This window comes from Protopterus annectens, chromosome 15.part0 (genome assembly GCF_019279795.1).
Source record: "Protopterus annectens isolate FY-2018-M chromosome 15.part0, PAN1.0, whole genome shotgun sequence".
Classification (NCBI taxonomy): Eukaryota; Metazoa; Chordata; order Ceratodontiformes; family Protopteridae; genus Protopterus; species Protopterus annectens.
The window spans coordinates 575,979,027-576,000,922 of NC_056749.1; the positions used below are offsets into that span (position 1 = coordinate 575,979,027).

Sequence of the window (21,896 nt, forward strand, 5' to 3'; positions counted from 1 at the left end):
AGTATAATGACTAAAATATTGTTTTCCCCTTTTGGGTTTCTTGCATTCTGTTTCACATTGTTTTTATTAATGGTATCGTGTTAATATTTTGGACCAGTCTGCAATAGATGAAGTTACTTAGTAAACATACTTTATTGGCCATGTTAATTTGCTTGGAACTGTTCATCAAGAGTGATGGAAGGGGTGTGGTGACAGGCAATAATACTGATATCTTAGTTGTTAATACTAACCATAATACTGAAAAAAACCTCTCCCCATTTGGATAGATATTAGCCAAGATTTGAGTTATCGTTTATGAAGCTAAAGACCATACCCCTCCCAAAGGGTCTGCAACAAGATAGATTAATATTTCTTCATAATCCATGTAACTGTAGAGTTGACTTCAAACCAGATTCCTGGGACAATGCAGATTTCAATGTCCCCCAGGGACTTGAATGCCTCAGACTAACAACTGTGTTATTTAGACATCAAGCATTCATGAGTAGAAGTACTACCATTGGCTCATTATGTCTGTATTATTTCCAGTTATCTCAGATCTATACAAATATGGAAAAAAAGATTAATGGGGACAGCAGATATCTCGCTCAGTATATTAAATTCCACTGCAGAAGTAAAGTTACCCAACAGCTACAAAGCAGATGGAGGTCTCCCATGTTTTCTTTCAGGTAGACAGATTTCCTTGTCTGTGGCACCATGTTCTGAACCAGTCATTAAGGTTTTATGCTGAAACTGCAGAGCCATTAGTGGTGACAGAGGTATCTTTCTTAACATGTTGGTGTTTTCATTAATAACTGTTGTGATTGACTACATGGACAGAGTGATGGAGATTCACCATGGCCACCTGCATCTCTCACACAGAGCAGCCGGTCTGAGACACTTGACCCCTACTTAAACAATGACCATCTCATACCTACTCTAATCCTGTGTTTTTTTAATATAGCTATCATGTGCTACACTAGCACCAGTCAAGCAAGTCATAGTTACTTTTTCTTATAAAACTTGGTAAGCTAAATATCTGGTCTGCATATGATGGTATCTGTAAAAGCTGCAAGAAAGACCCAGACAGATTGCCTATTTTAATCTTGTCTGTGCAATATAAGTGGATCGGTTGGTTATACTTTAGAAACACAGAGCTTAAAATCAAGCCTGATGCCTATAAACATTAGGCTGTGTGCAAAGGCTTTACTGGCCTTCATGTACCCATAAAGACTTAAAAAGTCATAGGTGTACAGAAGCCATGTAGCTCAATCAATGTTATTTCCTTACGGGGTCATTTGCATATATTCCACAGGCCTCCACTATTACAGATTTAAGGTATTACACAGTGCAGACTCTAGCTTGGATGCACCTTTCTTGCAGTTTTTGCTAAATGGTTGGTCTTTGTGACATTTTTACCCTTTGGTTTTGATGTTATTAGGGATGTTATGTAGGCACCCTAATGTTTATGAACATTGGTCTTGATTTTAAGCTCTGTTTCTAACATATTGCCACATAATCCATTTATGCTGTGCTAATGAAGTAATAACAAAAATAATAAGGCCAAAGCATACACAAGTACAGCTACTAGTGGTGCTTGACTTTACTGGTGTAAATGCACCTCAAAATACTTAAAAAAGCAAATAAGTTATGGACATTGAGAAGTCAATTGGCTAAAGCACTGTTATGTCCTTAGGGGTAATCTGAGTATATATCACGGGCCTCCACTACACGAGGTTTAAGAGATTACACAGTGAAGAATCTAGCTTGTCTGGGTCTTTCTTGCGGTTTTTATTAAATGGTTCGTCTGTGTGACCTTTTTACCATTTGGATTGCATATAGCAGAATCAGGGATTGCAAACAGTATTTGCAGAGTACCTGCAAATTTGCACTTAAGTTGTGCTTTTCTAATTTTATTAACAACCTTGTGTGTTTGTCAAATGCCTCCTGTGCTTATTTGAGATATTATATATCTGCTGTGGGTGGGTATAATTGTAGTAGTAGCACTTTGCTATGGTACAGTTAGTATAGGTCATGTATGTTAAGTTTGTCAGACCAGGCAAAAACAGTTACATGTGGAGATTATTACAGACTCACTAGGATCCACATCTTCCGACTCAGTTTCTGGACATGAGTAATTATCCACATCTCATGTTTATTGTTATGTTATACAGTAAAGCATATTATACAAGCATGAAGCTGTTCCTGCATGGCTAAACACCCATCTCTGTCATAATATGAAAGTAAAAGTCTTAAGAAGCCTGCACTGTAAAACAATTAATATGTCTTTTAAGGGTTTCTTTTGGACTGAGTTTACATTAAGTGTGGATGTTTTTGCAAAAATTAAATTTCTTCCCGAGGCCTATGCAAGTAAGTGGGTCTACTTCAAATTGTTGAAGTTGCAGAACATCGGACCTAACATGATCGAAGACCAGACCATCGAAGTTCTGCAACATCGAGCGATCTGAATGGAGATCACCGTACAGCATGGAATGGGAAATTTACTGTTTTCCTCGCTGTAGTGCGATCTCAGCGTTGGTATATTTAAGAAGCAGGGGGTGTGGGGGTGCAGGGGGGGGCTTAGCCTCCTGCAAAAACATAAAAGACTTATTTGCTAGTTAAATATTTTTTTTTATTTGATTTTCAGTGCTGCAGAACTACGATGATCTGGTCCACTGTTAGGCAAGATGTTCTGCAACTTCGAAGATATGAAGTAGACCCAGGTAAGTATGAACTGACACTTTATCAACTCTATGCAGTAGGTTAACAGTTTATTCAACAGATTGCAAATTATTTTAAATAAATATTCTAATACTGATGTAACAGATTGAGGGGCATAACATTCACAGATACTGCCATAATATTAATATGGAAATTAGAACTAGGCAAAACAAATGTGATATCTTCAAAATCCTGGAAGTGCTCTGCTAGAGCCAAAAAAAGCATCCAAATGTCATTAACTGTGTAACTGTTGTGAAGAAATTTATTATGCCAGTGTCAAACATGGATTAATGATGATATTGTCAAAGGAAATTTGTCTGATTGAGAATACCTTGAGAAAATATTGGCAAAAGCCACTTTCAGCAAAAAAATAAAACAAGCCTTTTTTTTTCCTATCCGGAAACCAAGCCTCCCTGTACCCCCATGTGCGGGAAGACCTCCACACCCCCTAACTTACATACACCAACTCCATAATCACACCAACTCCATAATCACACAACAGTGGAGAAAAGTGCACAATCAGCACTGTGCTAATCAGCCCCACCAAGCAGTACTGATAATCATTTAAGCGACCGTGGCTGTAATTGTGTCTGCATAAGTGGGACCATGACTGTAACTGTGTCAGCGTAAGTGCGACCATGACTGCAACTGCATCTGCTTAAGTGACATTCAGTCAGTATTTTTCTGTTACAACTGCAGCACACAGCTAGAACAGTTCTTTGCTACACAGAAGCATAGCAAGGGTGAAGAGAAGGGGACAGCCACCCCAGGCACAATGTGTTGGGAGGGCTGATCAATTTTTTTTTTTCTCTGCACATAAATGTGGAGGACAGTAAACTGTTAGGGCATTGGGACCTGGTGCTTTTCCTAGAAATAAGGTACACCAGATCACTGAAGTGAATTTTTTTTCTGATCTCATATAAAGCATACAGCATGAGGGCACAAGGTGTTAGGACATACACCTATTGGAACAGCAACTTTTTTTTTTGCTCTATTCTCACATAGTGCAGATGGGTGTTAGGACTGGCACTTCTTCGGTGAGAAGGATAGTAGATTGGAGAAGGACTTTTTTTGTGTGCGTTAGGCCTGGTGCTTCTCATTGGCCTAGCAGGAGTGTGAGATTGGAGAAGGAACCCTTTTTTGTGCACACACATTGTGTGTGAGACAGTAGGGCATTAGGACCCGGTGCTTCCCCTTTGGATAGGAGGACTACCAGATTTTTTTGCTCCTCAGCCTAGTGCTGATGAGTGCTATGACTGGGGGTAGCACTGGGCACCAAATCACCTCTCTGATTATTAACTTGAAGACAGTTTTTAAGTGAACTGTAGCAACACCTCTTTGAGAAGTCTTTGCTAGAGATTGCTGAAGGTATTAAGGTGTTACATACAGAAAAAATTAATTATGTAAATTAAAGCAGCCCTTTGTTTAGGTTGAAGACCTTATTTTTTTTTAACCCACATTTCATTTGTTCTGAAATAACTACTTTTTTTACTTTTCTGTCTCAAATTCTAACTGGGTGGGGATGAGAGCGGTGACTAAATAGGAACGTTGTCCAGAACTAATTTTCATAGGCTATGCAAAGGGCTGAAGACTTGTGATACCCAAAAGTGTTGTATTTGGTCAACTTGTGTATATGAAGGGCTATTAATATACACTGTGCACTACATAGGACTGGTGAACAATAAATCTGTACTAGAATCCTAAGTGATTCTTAGACATTGGTACACAGGAGGGCCTGGTGCTCGTATGCAGTCATACCCCACTGTGTAGCCATAGTAGTCATGCATGGAGTACACATACAAATGATATCCCACCACCCAGGATTGCATGTGATGCAGAAACGCTATACCAAATCCATATATGCTGGTCCCAATGCAATAACTTATTGGACTTGAACCATATATACCTACAAATGGTGTAGAGCTGGTGAGTGGACCAGTCTCCCTTCCCTGAGTGTTGCTCAGCTACAGAAGCTCAGCAGCACATCAGCCTTGAATGCAAAAAATACTTTGCATGATGGAGTCTGCATTGATGAAAGCACTACAATCACACATTTTCCCATCTCCACACTAATCCTGCCAAGCTCCTGCCAATGGCAGCTCCTTCGGCATCAGATCTCTCATTACCACAATATGTTAACATCACTAACTCTGCTGTCACTCCTAATGACTAAAAATGGTTAAGAATCACATTCAGATCGGATGGTGGTACACACCATGGCAAACTGCTACTGTGTATGGGATAATACACCTTACTAGGTAGCTTCTCATTATACACCATTTCCCTGCTGCATGCTGCAGTACTGCCAGAGTACACAGTGCTTCCACCAGTATACATACTACACTGCTGTGAACTGTGCGCACCTGCACTCTGTGCACAGAAGATGACAGCCTTCTATGTGCACTATTCATTACCAAGATCCTTGAAAATGAATCATGGCAGCAAAATAACTACATATAGTTAACAGCAAGCAGTTATGTAACTGCACATTATGTTATAAACACCACAGAGCAAAATATTTTTAAAAATTGTGAAAATGTAAGGTGAATTAATGATTTAAAATCGAGCAGTGCACCATCTGAACTCATTACACAATACTCCCTGCATAACTTTTATGTGTATGGGAGAAAAACAGCGCAGTACAACAAATCTAGTAAAAAATGTTTTGTGCAGAGTAAATTATTGTTATTTAGAACAAGTCTTTCAGGATTACTGCTACAGGACTGAATTACATGTTTCAATCAGCCAAATGTTTACATTAAGTAAAAATATCTGTTTTGTTTTATGCGAGTTGTTTGCTTCACTGTAATTTGAATTTTGATTGTTAAGGTACTTAAGGGTATGTCTACCACTTTTTAATATGCCTTGATAATGAAACAACTCCACAAAGTGTTACACATTTACATATACACTGTTTACATGCTCTTAGGGGTAAGCACAGGTTGGTGTTGCTACCTCATGCTGCCTGGTTCTTAGCTGGGGTGCCTTCTGTGCAGAGTGAGCAGATTAATGCCTGCTATTAGATCAGCAGGATTGGAATAAATGGTTGATCTGCAATAAAAAGATCAGCTATATGATGGCATCTGTTATAGGTTCATAGCAGTTTACTAGGCTAATGACTACTTGGGTCTTTTTAAGCCTAGCCATGCATCCTAAATCTGTGGCAAGTTTTGGTACCCTTAACAAGAGTAAGCAGGGGCTTGGGAGAGGAAACGTTTACAAGCAGGGGCTTGGGAGACGAACTATTTACAGGCTGCCTGTGTCTATTGGGGACATAGGTGCCAAACCAGGGATGAAATTTTTGTTCTCCATCCAACTGTCCAAGTAACACTTCAACTGGGTGAGAGAGGAACTCCGTTTCACATGGATTGAGAGACTGTTCCAGAGAAGGGATAGTCTCTGATGCATAACTGTTTCTCTAGCAGGTCCCTTCCATACCACAGGTAAGGTTCAAGTCTTCAGAAAGGGTAATTCTGGTGCTGCTTGTTTTGCAGATATGCAGGAAGTCTGTCAGGGTTGGGTCTGGCAATGCATTGCACGCTAACCATAAATCTCTGGTTAGTAGCCTGTGGAAGACAGAATACAGGGATAGGGCTTTGAGGTGGTCTGCATAGGACATGTTACTTATGTCCTGTATTCTTTTAGTGAGGAATTTCTACTTTTCCCCAAATTTTATGTAATCTCAGAGTTGGTATATACAAGTAGCAGGGGGTGTGGGGATGCAAAGGGCAAGGGGAAGTCCCTCCCCACAAAATTATTCTTTTGGCGTATTTTTACTTTGTGGTAAGGGCTGTGATGGCGTCAATGCAACCTTTGCTTTCGAGATTTTGTATTTCTCTATATCACTTCTCAATATAATGTCCATCAATTAATTTATATAGATCCATTATATAAGTAAGGGTGCATCATGAAGTCACTGTTTAAAAAAGCATAGCACACAGTTAAAGGGACTGTATTATTATTGGATTACTGAATGGTTACTTTAAGAAAACAGTATAGAAGTTACTGTGAGGGCACAAGAGATGAACACTGAACACCAACTAACCAGTTAAGGGAAACATAGACAACTAGCAGTCATATTTTCTGAACTGCACACATCAAATTAGCCTATATGCATCTTAGAACATGCTGAATAATGTGTTATATAAAGAGTACTTTTTCAGTACTTACAGATGACAGCCACACAGAAGTAGACTAACTGTCCTGAAGCTGCAGTTGGTGTGTCACTGGGTGGAAAAAGTGCAGATCTTACAGTGAACTGAATAACGTCCTTCTTATTCTTACTAGCATCCCCAGTGCCTCTCAAAGGAACTCTGTCAGCATCTTCTAGTTCTGGTCTGATATTTTCTGAAGCTGTTTGGTCAGGCTGAAATCTGTAGTAAAGATACAGTAAATATGATTATTCATGTAATATGTGTATGTCACAAACACATGCATGTGTGCATTTGAATGCACTTGTGTGCTTGCTGCAAGTGCCAGTGTAGTGCTCAATCTGAAAGTAAAGGACCAGCAGTTCCGGCTCTATGTACCTGTTATGTACAATTATCACTTATACATTAGGTAAACACTTAACAAATTGGTAGTATAGACTGCATACATGTGTGGGGATCACCTCTGAGGAAAAATGCAGCACAGTTAGCAAGAAGAGAATAAAAAAAGAAAAGAGCTGTCCACATCTATCTGACTGAAATGGCAAACTGCTGAATGCTTGATACAATAAGAGCTTAAAAGCACTTGTGCATAACAGATGGGATGCTTTTTACAGTCCTTTTTTGTTTAAACGAACACACAGGAGCTTTAGGTGACATTCTGCCACACAAAACATATGCGTACATTTTAGAGGCATCCTCAGATATTCTGCTTGCAGCACACACAGTTACACCCTTGTGTAGTAGGCATTTGGTTACTGCTTCCATAATGCTTAATCAAGTGCGGAATCTGCCTTAGCAGCTAATTCTGTATGTTTTTGCAACACACGCCTGGCATGTAAATTTATCTCTTAGCATACCTGCCAACCTTGTAGAAACTACAATGTTCTGTAGTCACCAAAGATTTTGGAGTCAAGTGCTTCTGGAAAGTATCTCTAAACCCTTTGAATAGCATTTCTAGTAGTTTAACTGTTCATTCTCAACTGAGCAACAACATATATGTTGTATTCCAAAGCAAGTTATGCTAGTGAGTAATACTATTCCCAGTTCCAAGACAAGAGCTTTGTAATTCCTAAAGCTATAAAGGCTAATGAGAAATTGCAGAGCCCAATGCCAGGTTCAATAACATCAATCAGGCTTGTAATGCCACAGGAGTTAATGTAATAAATCTACATTGGCATTAAATACCAGTGCAGAATATCTAAACAACAACATGGACCACTTAGATGAAAGGACCTTACAGACAGTATGCTGGTGTTGGCACTCTATTCAGTAACATGGTAGAAAGGTCTATAGTCTGCAATCTCAGTATCGGCACACAGGTGAAGCTGTACAAAAGTCTAAAACCAGCTGTTGGGGTGGCTGAATGTCAGACACAAGTGCAGTAATTGTTTTGCACAAGCTGTCCCGTCTGTTAAAATGGATGATTCAAAAAAAGAAGTTATGTAGTCACCATAACATTCCATCTGTGTTGTGGATCTTCATTTATCCTTCTTGGAACTGGCTTGGCTGTTACAATAGCTCACGCGAGCCAAATATCTCCTGAGCCAAGTTCCTACCCAGAATGCCTCTCTATTAATTACCTCAGATAGAGTTTGCAGCTATAATAAATTAGATAAAGGTAACAGTATAACCACTGAAGAGGATTTGTCCAAGGTCATACATGAGGAAGCAAAAAAGCTATGACTATGGACAGATCCCGAAGGAGTTTGAAGGAGGGTGGGGTGTCATGGATAAATGAAGACTGACAACACAGATGGAATGTTATGGTGAGTACATAACTTCTTTAGCTGATGTTGTCAAATTTCATTTATCCTTGACTGATGGGGCAGAGTCCCCATCTACCTTAAATCTTGGGAGGCCTTACGGAAGAATATTCCTGAGCACCATAGAACCAAATGACGCGCTTCCCCTGGAGACCAGATCCACTTTGTAATGAGTAATAAAGGTATGAGGAGAAGCCCATGTCTCTGCTGCACAAATGTCGCCCATGGAAGCTTTGGAGTGAAAAACAGCGGATGTGGCCACAGCTTATGTGGAGTGTGCTCTAACTGGAGCTGCCAATTTGAGATTTTTTCCTGTTGTAGACAAAGATAATGCAATCTCTGAGCCATTTATATAACAAAATCTTAGAAACTGGTTTACCCATGGAAGGACTGGAAAAGGAAACAAGTAACTAACTTCCTGAAATCTTTAGTTTTGTTAAGGTAAAAATGCAATTGTCTGTGGACATCCAATAAATGTAAGCAGTATTCTCCTTTGTTAGAAAAATTACGAAAGAACACTGGCAACTCAATGGATTGATTAATGTTAATTTCAGAAACAACCTTTGGAAGAAAGGATGGATTGGTTCTCAGTGATACCCTGCCCTTATGAAAAATCAAGAATGAATGTTTTGAAGATAACGTATGAATCTCTGAAATTCTCCCAGTGGATGTAATAGCTATTACGAAAATCGTCTTCCATGAAAGAAACTTCAAATCACAGGGAGCAGCCGGCTGAAAGGGGAATTGGATCAAGGACTGTAAAACCATAGTAAGATCCCAGGGAACGAGAGGCTCCCTATAAGGTGGCTTTAACCTTAAAGTTCCCTTTAGAAAGGCCTTGCACAACCTATGTGAAATTAAAGATTGTCCTTTAAAGCCATTATGGAAATTAGAAATGGCATCAAGCTGAAACCTGATAGTAAAAGAAGAAAGCTCCTTGTTCGAAAAGCATAGACAAAAAATTCAAAATCTCCAACAAAGTTGAGATAGGATCAAATTTGTTATTGCATGTGCATAAAGAAAATCTTTTCCATTTGCTGAGATAGAGTATCCTTGTGGAAAGTTTACGAGAAGCCAGCAAAATGTTTCAAACAGGGGAAGATAAGTTATTTTGCCTGGCAATCAATGGAACTGGAGCAACCAAGCTGTCAGCTTGAGGTTTTTCAGGTTGGGGTGAACTAGTCTACGAGGACGGGACAGGAGATCTGGATCCAGATTGCATGGGCGTTGAAGTATGCAAGGCCAAAGAAAGGGGAACCAAACTTGTCAAGGCCAATGAGGCAATGAGATTCACTTTACTCTTCAACTCTATGGCCTTCTTTATGAAAAAGGGTATCAGAGGAATGGGGGGAAAGGCATAGAAGAGTCCTGACGGTCAACTGTGAAGGAGAGCATCTCTTGGGGACTCCTCCCTGAGGAGGGATTAGGGCGAAGTAGCTAATGCACTTGTTGTTCTGGGGGGATGCAAACAGGTTGCAGCAAGGCTGGCCTCAGTGATGGAAAATCTCCTTTGCTACTCTGGGATTGAGAGACCACTTGTGAGGCAGGATAAATCTGCTCAGTTTGTACACTATCACATTCAAGCTCCCCAGGATGTGCATTGCTACCAGAAAGCAGTTTGAAGATATTTCCCATCGCCACTCTCAGAGCTTTTCGACAGAGGGGGTAAGACTTGGCTCCATCTTGCTTGTTGATATACCCGACTACTGACATGTTGTCTGACTGAATTGTTATCGTTCCATGAGGGAGGACAGTTTGAAAGGCCTGCAATGCTAAGAACACTGCCCTCAGTTCCAGAACATTGATATGCAAACTGGCCTCTATAGGGGACCAAGTGCCTTGGACAGTCCTTCCCTGAAAATGCCCCCCTCCACCCGATCTAAGAGGCATCCGTGGTCACTATGGCCTGGAGAAGAGGAGAAACAGTCGGCCCAAAAGAATTTCCTTGTATTCCATTCACCAAGATAAATCCTTCTTGCAACAATTGGTGATTCGGATGCAATGAGACAGAGGATGAGTGAGGATGGACCATTGGGAGGATAGAAGCTACTGTAGGACTCTCATGTGGAATCTTGCTAGAGGTACTAATGTGATGGAAGCCACCATCGATCTCAGTGCCTATAGAACTAGTAATGCAGAAAACATTGTCATTGGAATGAATCATGTCTACTTATGATCTTATTTTCTGCAGTCTGTGAATAGGAAGGGTGGCTATGCAAGAGGTTGTATTCAGGTTGGCTCCAATGAATTCCATTTGTTGTGTGGGAATTAGTTAAGATTTGATGAGATTCACCGTTTTCCCTAGGCATCAGCAAGTGTGTAGGGTGAAATCCCTTCTCTGTTTGCGTAAATGCCTGGTGGGGGCAGTAAGGAGCCAGCCGTCCAGATATGGAAACACCCGAATCCGTGCAGTCTCACGTAAGCTGCTACCACTGCCATACATTTGGTGAACACCAGGAGGGCTGTGGTGGGAACGAAGGGCAGGGCTCGGAACTGATGAGTGGCCCCCAGCCAGAAGCGAAGGAACCTCCTGGAGCGCTCGTCCATTTTTATGTGGTAATACACATCCCGGAGGTCTACGGAGCACATCCAGTCATCTTTCACTAAGAAGGGAAGAATAGGCTGAACCGTAACCAAATGGAATTTTGTCTGTTGAGCAAACTTGTTTAGAGCGCTGAGATCCAAAACTGGTCTCCAGTCCCCTGTCTTTTTTGGCACCAAAAAGAACCTTGAGTAGAATCTGGATCCTATCTGGTCTGGCTGGACTTCTTGGATGACTTTTTTCTAGCAGCTTTTGAACTTCCAGAGCTGCCTGATCCCACTGATTGGGTGGAACAATGGGAATCCCTTCTTCCTGGTTTTGGTGTCAGTTCGAAAGGAATATGGTGATCTTTAGCACCCACGCATCTGTGGTTATCTTTTGTCAGGCCAGTGGGTGCAAGGATAGCCTTCCCCAGACTGCCTCCAGAGGCAAGCAATTGGCTTCCCTTCAGGAGTGCTGGTAGGGTTTCCCTGAGAAGGATTAGCTGGAACCCAGACTTTGTGGGCCACCTCTACCACGTGGATGGCGTGTTCCATTATAGCTCCCACCTCTGCCCCGAGGGGAGTCATTACCAAGCATGTCCTGGAAAGGCCCTTGAGTTTTCTTGAACCACATTTTCCCACTTCTCTGGTTCCTGGAATAGGAGCGCTGGGGTCCGGAAAAATGTACGCCCATGGCAGAAAGTTTTTTTTTCATCTTTTTCATACCTGGCTAAGGTATCATTAACGTTAGGGCCAAAAAGGGAAGATCCATCAAACAAACAGAGTGTTGACGAATGAAGACTTGAATGGCTCTGCAGACTCCCACAGGCACATCCAGGAATGCCTCCTTATGGCAACACCTGAACCTGCTGACCTCGTCGTCCCTTCAGCTGCAAGTGCAATAAGCCTCATGGACGAGTTAGAGATAAGAGTCCTGGGAGGCTACTTTACTGTGAATCACATCAGGCACAGCTCCTGTGAGGGTACCTGAGAGCTCCTTGATCAGATCCCTCTGAAGTCTAGTGAAGTGTGCCAAAAAGTTCAATGACTGTAAGGTGAAGGTTGAAGAAGCATACTGTCCAACCTCCTAACCTACAATCGGCTCTGCCTCTGTCATTCTATTACCTCCCCCAATAAGTGTCCTGCCTCAAAAACCTAGTACATCACTCAGCCAAAAGGCCTCTTAAATCATCAAGCAAGTTACTACTAGAAGTCACCAACAGCTACAATAGCTTTGGAGATGCACTATATAGTAGTTCATTGGCTAAAAAATGGAACTCTGTCCCCACTAGCATTCAAAACACATCCTCCAAAGCTGCCTTTAAAGACCTCATCAGGCAACATCTCAGGCAAAGTTGGCAGTGCTATGATTGCTCCCCAGGCTAGTGAAAGCGGATAAGGCACAAATACTAAACCTAGAGTACTTGATTAAGATTGAAAACTATTCTCACAAACACTGGCTAATCTACAATGTATGCACTGTACCTGTGTACTATGTATGTATTCTACCTATGTTCCAAATTTCAGCTGTACCCCACAAATCTATTAAGTACCTTTATTTTTAAATATTTTTTTGTTTGTTCTCTCCACTGTAACTGTTGATGTGCTGCATACCACTGTAAAAACATGTCTTTTGTAATTTATGTGTATACTGATCATGTCTAAATGTATCTGTAATTTTTCTATGTGGAGCTTTTCTCCTCGGGCCTCTGCTGAAAAAGGGGCTTTTCGGCTCAGTCAGACACCCCCGGTTAACAAATGTAAAATAAATAATAGACCAGTTTCCTAAATCTGTCTATCACCCTAGACTCACTTAGGGGGATGAACAGTGTACCTTTCTTCTATCAGTTCCTTCTTGGTGGCTGCTGCAACCACCATGCCATTGAGTACTAAACCTTTGACCCAATGCTGATAGTCTTCCAGAGCTGAAAGTGTTTTATCTGGTCTCTTGGGGATTTGTTCTATGGAATCCGGGGTCTTCCAGAGCTGAAAGTGTTTTATCTGGTCTCCTGGGGATTTGTTTTATGGAATCTGGGGTCTTCCAAGCCCACTGGGCAATCAGTTTGATAAGACTGTCAGCTGGCAGGGTCACCTAAGAAGTATACTGGTGAGCACCGAATGCTTGCAGGTACACAGATTCCTCTGAGGACGGGTCTTGGGGTTTCCAGCCACCCTTCAGCTTTAATATTTTGAGAATGTCTCCAAAGGAGATGTCTTCTGGGGGTGACTAGGGGAACCCTCCCTATCACTGAAATTCAAGTCTTCCGAGAGAGTTTCCTCCAGGGAATCAAGAAGTTTCCTCTTGCATGACCTTTTCCTAGGCACATCTTCAGTGGGAGCTTCTGTGGAGGACTCTGAGGAGGTATGGTCCTATACAGGGGTGTCCTGCAGTGCTAGTGCTCGCTGTCTGAGCGTTGAGGTTGGTGGAAGCTCTGGACCAGAGGGGATCGTGGGGAAAGGCTCAGATGGGGGAAGAGACCAGCTGGGAGCCTGCAGAGGCCAAGGCCCTCTCTTTAACTTCAAAGGCAAATCCACCCAAAAAGGGATGGGAGACGAGAACTGGGAAAAACAACCTCAAAACCGTGGTCCCACCCCACTCTGAGGAGACCACCATCAAGGTCAGAGCAGAGGAAGAGGCCCTCAGACGGTGTCCTGCAGCTACGACTCAGGAGTCCATCAGTTCCAAAGCAACCAAGGAACTCAGTGCGGAAACTGGAGCCAAAGACATGAGTGCTGTCGGCACCATGACAGCCAGAATCGGGGAAGTCAGAGCCGAGGTCTCTAAAGCCACAGTGGTTCGAGGAGGAATTTCTGGTAGAGTCCTTGGAGAAAGATGCCTATCTCCAGTAGGGAGTGAAGCTTGGGAAGACATGGAAAGACCACTCTGTAGTTGTCCCACAAAAGGGTCAATTGAAGGGGAGTATCTGGTTCTGGGAACCGAAAGGAACCATGGTTCCCTGGGCTACAGGCGCCAGGGAGGGAACTGGTTCCATAAACACTGTTGGCACCATCATAGACTGCACAGAAGAATGGGGGTCACTTTCAAGGGTTGGCACCAAAAGTGGAGGTGCTGAGGTAGTCACCACTACAGCAACCGATGAAGACTGTACTGCAGGTTTACTTATATCTACCACTGGGTCCTCAGAAGCTGTGGGAACTGATGGTTCCGATTTTTTTGAGCCGGAGCTGAAAGAGACGTCAGCACCAAGTGACTTCTCTTTTTTGAGGAAGATGAAGGAGAAGACTCCTCGGATTTGGCACCTGTAGACAAGGCCTCTTCAAAGGTAGACCTTCTAAAACAACTTGTTTCTCTCTCACCTAGGGCGCGGTTACTAAAGGCATCACAAATGTTGCACTGCTGACCTAAGTGCACCGGGCCCAAGCAATACACACAGGATAAATGCTTTCAGAGCTTGGCATTTTTCTGCCACAACCAGAACAGGATTTGAAACCAGCAGTTCCCTTGCTTTTTTCTGTTGTACTGAAAGACGGGGATCAATGGCAGATGAACTCACACACAGACAGACACACAGACGCACACAAGGAAGAAGGAAGAAGAAGAAAAATGGTACCAACGATGGTATGCCAAAAAAACTACCAGGTGGTAGGGGAAAGGAATAGAACTACCAGCAATGGTAGGACAGATACCCAGCGGTACGAGGGAAAAACACTCACTCCAACAAAAGTTAAGATTAAATGAAGAAAGAGACAGTACTATAAGGGTATACAAGTAAACTGGGTAGGAGAAGAAATTCAGAAACAGAACTGGAGTAAACAATTTTTTTTACTTAGCTCAAGGAGAGTTCAGCTGATGCGTCTTTATGAGAAGTGCAGCAAATGAGATTTGAGGTAATTTAGAAAGAGGCATTCTGGATAGGAACTTGCTTCAGGAAATTTTTGGCTTGTGCAAGCTATTGTAATAGCTGAGCCGGTTCCGAGATTCAGAACCAAGTCCCATCAGTCAAGGATAAATGAAGACTGACAACATCAGATCAGTTACTATGTGGGAGCTCAGACTGGACATCATTAGTACAGCCCCACAGCATCCCCCCCCCCGTTTCTGGTTGTAAACAAAACGTACACCAACCTGGTACTTCTATGTGAAAAGACTAAGTCCAATACTGGATCACAATTCCTGCCAAGCAAAATTAGCTGTCTCCCAGCTAAACCTTTATTACCTGAACATGCTAAGCACTTAACTACTGCACTGCTCAGATGTGGAAGCCTCAGCACTAATTAGACCACACCAGCTGTGACTCACACAAAACAATACAGGCATCTGTGCAATAACTGAAACCTGGCTCAAAACCCACTCAGACAGAATACATACCTACCTCTGTAACTGTTGGATCACTCACACTTAGCTCTGGAACCCAAAGAAGCAGTGGCTGCAAAATCCTCATAAAATCTGCAGCAAACTACAAAATAGCTGCTTCCTCCTCCACCACAGATGAATTTGGGCCTCACTGTATAATTTTACATCATTCCTTACAACAGAACTCACAAATCACACTCACTGCGATCTACCTCCCACTGTCGTTCTCCCTCACAGACTTCAGAACATTCAGTTCAGTGTACATATACTATAAGTGTTGCCTTTAGCAGAAGAATATAAAACAAAAGGAAAAATGTAGTCATTCAAGCTTTACATTTCTTAAGACATACTACAAGAATTTTAACAACTGCACCCAATACAACAGTTATTACTGGGGATCAATTTATGTCACAGTTAATTTCACACCACTGCTGAAGTGGTCTCTATCTCATACCTGAGAATCAGCACACAAACTGCCACCAAGGTATAAGACAGGAGGGTCCCAATTGACATTAAATCAACAAGCGCCTGCAGATCAAACAGGAAAGCCATCAGACCTGTAAAATAAACCACAGTATGCATCAGGGTATCTCAAGTAAACTAGGCATGTCTGACTTGTTATTGCTACTGTACCAGTTTATCAATTCCTTATTTCTAAACAAGTATCCAAAATCAAGAGGTATAAAACTCTCTTCAGCATCTGCTCCCTGATGTTCACACCTGACTACCTGAATGCCCATACCTGATGTTCACACCTGACTACCTGAATGCCCATACCTGATGTTCACACCTGACTACCTCAATGCCCATACCTGATGTTCACACCTGACTACCTGAATGCCCATACTATCACAGTTTTAAAATCTGCCATTTGGGCTAACAGAGCACAACACTATTCTGGTGGCGGTTAGGATACTTCATTGCTTGCCAGACAAACCCCAGCTCAGGACTGAAAAGATACCATTCCAGTCCAAAAGAACAACATGGAGATGACCCATATGACTGCAGATTTGTCAGTTACTCAAGTCTGAAAATAACCCAGAGGCAATGGAGATTCACCCAGAGTATGACACGATGGATTCAAATAACACTAGTCTGATCACTGTCCTTATCAAAGAGAATTTTAGGACCCTAATTTGAGGTAGCCCCCCCATGAAAGCCAGAGAAGAAGAGCTCTGCCACTCAGGTTAGTGGTACAATAGATCCAGGACTGTATATCGTGGCATCTGTGTACCTGTGTTGATATTAATACATACTGCATCACCAGAGAAAAAAGGCAGGACAGACATCCTGTTAAAGCCCACCTTAGATGGTGTAACAGGAAGAGTTTGTGTCACCACCAGGCTATGACAAACCCTTTAGTGCATCTTTACACACAGAAGGGAGGCTAGGATGGTTGTTTTACTTATGATGAGCAGAAAACTTAAAGACTAGGCTGACGGCAACAAGTGTCAGGCTGATGGGCAATAACAAACTGTTCACCAGGATGATGGAAAGAGTCTACCTTATATCTATGATAACTGGGTGACTAAGGGGCTACTGGCTATCCAGCTTGTAACCCATACAAAATATTACCTATAAATAAATATAAACATACACACACATGTATATATATATATATATATATATATATATATATATATACACACACACATTTATTATATATATATATATATATATATATATATATATATAGATACAGACACAAATATGTGTGTATATATATATATATATATGTATAAATATATATATATATATAAATATATATATATATATATATATATATATATACATATATGTATATATATATATATATATATATATATATACACACACATATTTAGATATATATATATATATATATATATATATATATATATACACACACACATATACAAATTTATAAAGAATATTGCACCCACCAATACTAATATTATTATTTTAGGAAATATGTGCTTGGGTCTTACCTGCCACAGCACCTGAAACAATAGTTGCAATCAGTGGAGTTTTTGTTTTCTTATTAACGTTAGACAATATCCGGAAAAGAAGTCCATCTTCAGCCATGGCATATATCACACGTGGCATGGGGAACATTGACCCTAGCAAGCTGAATGAGGAAAAATCAAAACAACACTACTATCATATCTGATATCTTATCCATATCATTGTGACATACATGTATTATGTCTTCCTGTTTCTCTCAATAAAAAACATAATTGCACCACAATCACTGGTACACAGCCCCCCCCCTCCAAGACTTTGTTGTGACACCAACTGTCTGCTAATGAGTTATTCAACAGCAATATCATGCAATCACTGGTACACAGCCCCCTACAAGATTTCCTCTAGGCACCAACTGTCTACTAATAAGATATTCAATAGTAATATTGTGCAATCACTGGTAGACAGCCCCCCACAAGATTTTATCTACGCACCAACTGTCTGCTAATGAGTTATTCAACAGCAATATCATGCAATCACTGGTACACAGCCCCCCACAAGATTTTATCTAGGCACCAACTGTCTACTAATGAGATATTCAATGCAATATAATGCAATCACTGATACAGAGCCTCTCCACAAGATTCCATCCAGACAACAGAATGAGACTTTCAATATCAACCTCACATTTCGAAAAAATGAACAAGGGGAAACGGAGAACTACCAACAGAAGCAAACTATTTATTGAATGATTTTTCTTTTTGTTGACTTTCATAAAGTCACTTCCTAAAGGAAATACAAAGCAATAAAATTTTAAATTGAAGCAGCATTCCAAAAGATACAGCATATTATGCATTTTTGTTGCTTTGCATCACAACTGCCAACAGCCAAAACATGTGTCACACCTTCAAAATGTAGAACATACTCCTAGCAAAAATAAATATTCACTGACATGCTTTACAGGATACACCCGAGTGTCATGAGTCATTTCGTCAAGTTTATCTTTGAAAGGTAAGTTGATCTCATACTCCCATCATATAGGCCAATGGAGAGAGCTTTCTTTCCAACAGATAAACGGTACAGGTCAAAGGCAGCTGAAATTGGAATATTTTGGGTTAAAAACTGATAACTGTGCTGCTGAATACAGTATGTTACAATTAATAAGTATTTAGTTACCCCTCATCTCCTCACTCAAAAATATATACCATCCAAACCAGAAGCCACAAATGTTGGCATAAGAGTATTACTTCGGGAAAAAATGTGCCAAAAGAAATAAATTCATTCTTACTACATCAGTTGTTTTACAAGAGAAACCCACTTGATGGCTCCTTGGTTGGATTCTTCACCAACCATAATTCCACCTTTTTTTTTTTAGTAGGACATCTTTGTACCAGCAATGATACATGCTGTTATATAACATGTTGGCTACACATGTGCGTACATCCCCCAAGCCCACCAATTAACCTCCATGCCAGTACTGAGCCCCTTCTTGCCAATCAAGAAATAACAATGAGGATGTGATACACAGAAGACAAGAGTATTAATAGAGGAGTGGAGAGAAGGTATTCCTGACCAGTGAAGGAGGGTCCTATTATACACCAATTGATACAATGAGAATGTATGTTAATTTTAAAATTGGGGGCCTCCTCTGGTAACACATTGGATGGGCTGAAGCCCAGGCAGTAACAATTAGAATATAAGAAGCCAAACAGTCATACATGCACTAAACATAGTTCAACCCTGAAGTATGGACTTCCTAAGAATAGCCAAACTCTCAGAGTCAAAACTGAGACAGTATTGCTTAGTGAAAGTGTGCACTGAAGGCCAAGTAGCCACAGCACAGCTGTTTGCAATGTATACACTGATGAAGCAAGAATCTGAAGCAAACATTTTTATGTTGATGAGATTTGACCACAGCATTTGCCAGTGGCTGGTTAGTTACTTGACGCAAAAAAAAAAATGCAGTTGGCAATCCATCTGGAAGTGGGTGCTTCGTAACAGTAAGTTGTTCCTGCCATAGAACAAAGGATACAAGCTAACACTCCATCTTTCTTCCTAAAACTTACACCCACTTCAAGTAACACCTGAGCTAGCAATACACATCTTGGATACAAACAGTCCCCTCTTCTATGGGTTCTTCTCTCACAATGAAGAGATTATATTAGGAAGGAAATGTGGATTCATCCTGAGGGGCACTCTGCATGTATAAAAGGCAAGTTATGGCACCCTACAGCCACGGGATGGAAACACTAAGATCCTGGGTGCTGAACTGACTGTTGCATTAGACAAAGACATGTTTCTCTAGGGTGGTGGTGGTGGTGGTGGTGGTGGTGAATTTCCCACCCCCAGCTGGCAGACTTGCATTCATCTCTGCAGGGTCTTTTTATGCTTTCCTCAATGAACACCTGCATGGTCCCATTACCACTCCCATAAGGATACTGTTTATTGCAGCCTGAACAGCCAAGACCATGTATTGGCCTATATGCTGAATACTGCACTCCTGCTTCAATACTACAGTCAGTAATGCCAGAGTCAGAGCTAGGTTATCTGGTGCCCTGTGCAGTTTAAAAAAGTCCATTAAAGTCCAAAGAAAAAGAAAGCATCCCTTCTATGAAAACAGAAGCGAACAGCCTGCCACAAATGTAACAAACAGCTTGCTACAAATGTAAAACAGCTCGCTACAAATGTAACAAACGGCTCACAAATGTAACAAATGGCTTGCTACAAATGTAACAAACGGCTTGCTACAAATGTAACAAATGGCTTGCTACAAATGTAACAAACAGCCTGCCACAAATGTAACAAAGCTTGATACAAATGTAGTAAGCAGCTTGCTACAGTGAAATACCATACACGAAGCAGTGAAATGCTTCACCCCCATACCACAAATGTACTTTTGTTATTCATTTCTGAATGCTGGTACTGTACTACCATCTAATTAGCATCTGCTTCTCATGCCACCTAACAACTTGCTCCCAGGGCAGCTACCCCCTTTGCCACACCCTTGGTACATCTCTGAGCAATGTAGCAGACTGGACTACCCTCACCCAAGGATCAGTAAGCTAAGTATGACCAACTCACTCCCACCATCCTTTGTTAGCTCCTCCAGTGCCCATGCTTCTAACCGAACCTACATTACCTGAGCCATACACAGGGCTTCAACCCTTTATGCCAAACAGCTGACACCTGGGGGAGGCATGTCTTTTTGTTAAAGTGTATGTTTCTAAGACTTACTTTCACAGTACAATCAGTAGCATGACTCTTAGTGCATTGAAGTTTAGTAAATACAGCTCATTAACAGTTTAATCACGACTCAGACTGTTACGCATACACCTAGTGCTGTTGCACAGGATACATCTCCTTAGCCTGACATGTAATGGCCTCAGAGTTGACTATAGTAAGTCTTGGGGTATGACTGGTATATCCCTCTGTGTGTTTGTGTTTGGGGGGGAGAGCAGCTACAAAGATTTGCTCTCTACAGAATTTTTTTTTCAGTTTTGATGAATAAAGTCTTGGTTTTGCAGAGGTTTCTTTCAATTTTGAGGAGCTGTACTGGTGCTCATTTTGACAATGTGCATACAGCAAAGCTCATGTTCAGAAATGTGACTACTGCAGTCCTGATATGTAATCTTGAGATATCTTTGGTTTGTACAGGCAGAAATTTCTACATTGTCAAGGACTTGCTATCAAGAAATCATTTCCTACTCAGCTACGAAAAGGTACAGAGAATGAGGTTTGCTCTTTCTTTGAATTGCAAAATCAGGGATGCTGGCAAGAATGCATATAAGAATCTACCAGGAAAAACAGCACATCCACCACTACGTTCCCCATCAAACTGACCGAAAGAGGAATGTGAAACGATGACAGCATGATGCCCCTTGTCTGTGGCTAACTGCCCAATCTGCATTACCTCACCAGAAAGTATGACCTTGTGACCCTTTGCTTGTTAAATGACATAACTGAAGAGGACAGGTCCTTGAAGCACATTCACGTCTAATAATTTTAAAGCCAGGAGAACTGACCTTAGCTCCAGTTGTTTGATAGTAGACTCCCTCTGTAACATCTAAATGTTTACCAGAATGCTCTGTATAAATCACGGATACTGGCAACGAGCTTCTAGCCTCCATGAGGTCTTTAAATACCACCTAGAAGGAATGTCTACCACATAAGCTGCAAATTCTCTGTAGATAGGCATTAGTATTTAAAGCTGTAGATAACATATGCAACACACTGTTCTCTGTTCTATGCAGGAGTTTAGATGAGTTCCTGACTTCATCATCAGATTTTGTAACACATTTGGTTGACCAAAGGAAAGACTCACCAGACAATGGTGGAGACTGTCCACAATTACAAGACCTAGTAACAAATGTCTGACACCACAAGTGGTCCATGAAAATATTGTGGTTCTGAGATCAATGACAACTCAAAGTACACTGCAACTGCTATAATCCCAGGCATGTAATACCATGCAGAATATGTCAGTCACTAACTCATTCACAAGTACAG

At 41.3% G+C, this 21,896-nt stretch overlaps 1 protein-coding gene across 5 annotated transcripts in view; it reads right to left on the reverse strand.

The window, feature by feature from the left end:
* Window positions 1-21,896, reverse strand: part of LOC122789926 (cationic amino acid transporter 3-like) — a 184,484-nt gene that overhangs the window by 70,671 nt on the left and 91,917 nt on the right. For all 5 annotated transcript variants that reach the window (XM_044057397.1, XM_044057394.1, XM_044057398.1 and 2 more), the window contains exons 7-9: window positions 17,417-17,556; window positions 15,904-16,006; window positions 6,868-7,070 (exon numbers count right to left, since the gene is read on the reverse strand). In XM_044057397.1, the coding sequence (XP_043913332.1) occupies window positions 6,868-7,070; window positions 15,904-16,006; window positions 17,417-17,556 (446 nt within the window). The remainder of the gene's footprint in view (window positions 1-6,867; window positions 7,071-15,903; window positions 16,007-17,416; window positions 17,557-21,896) is intronic.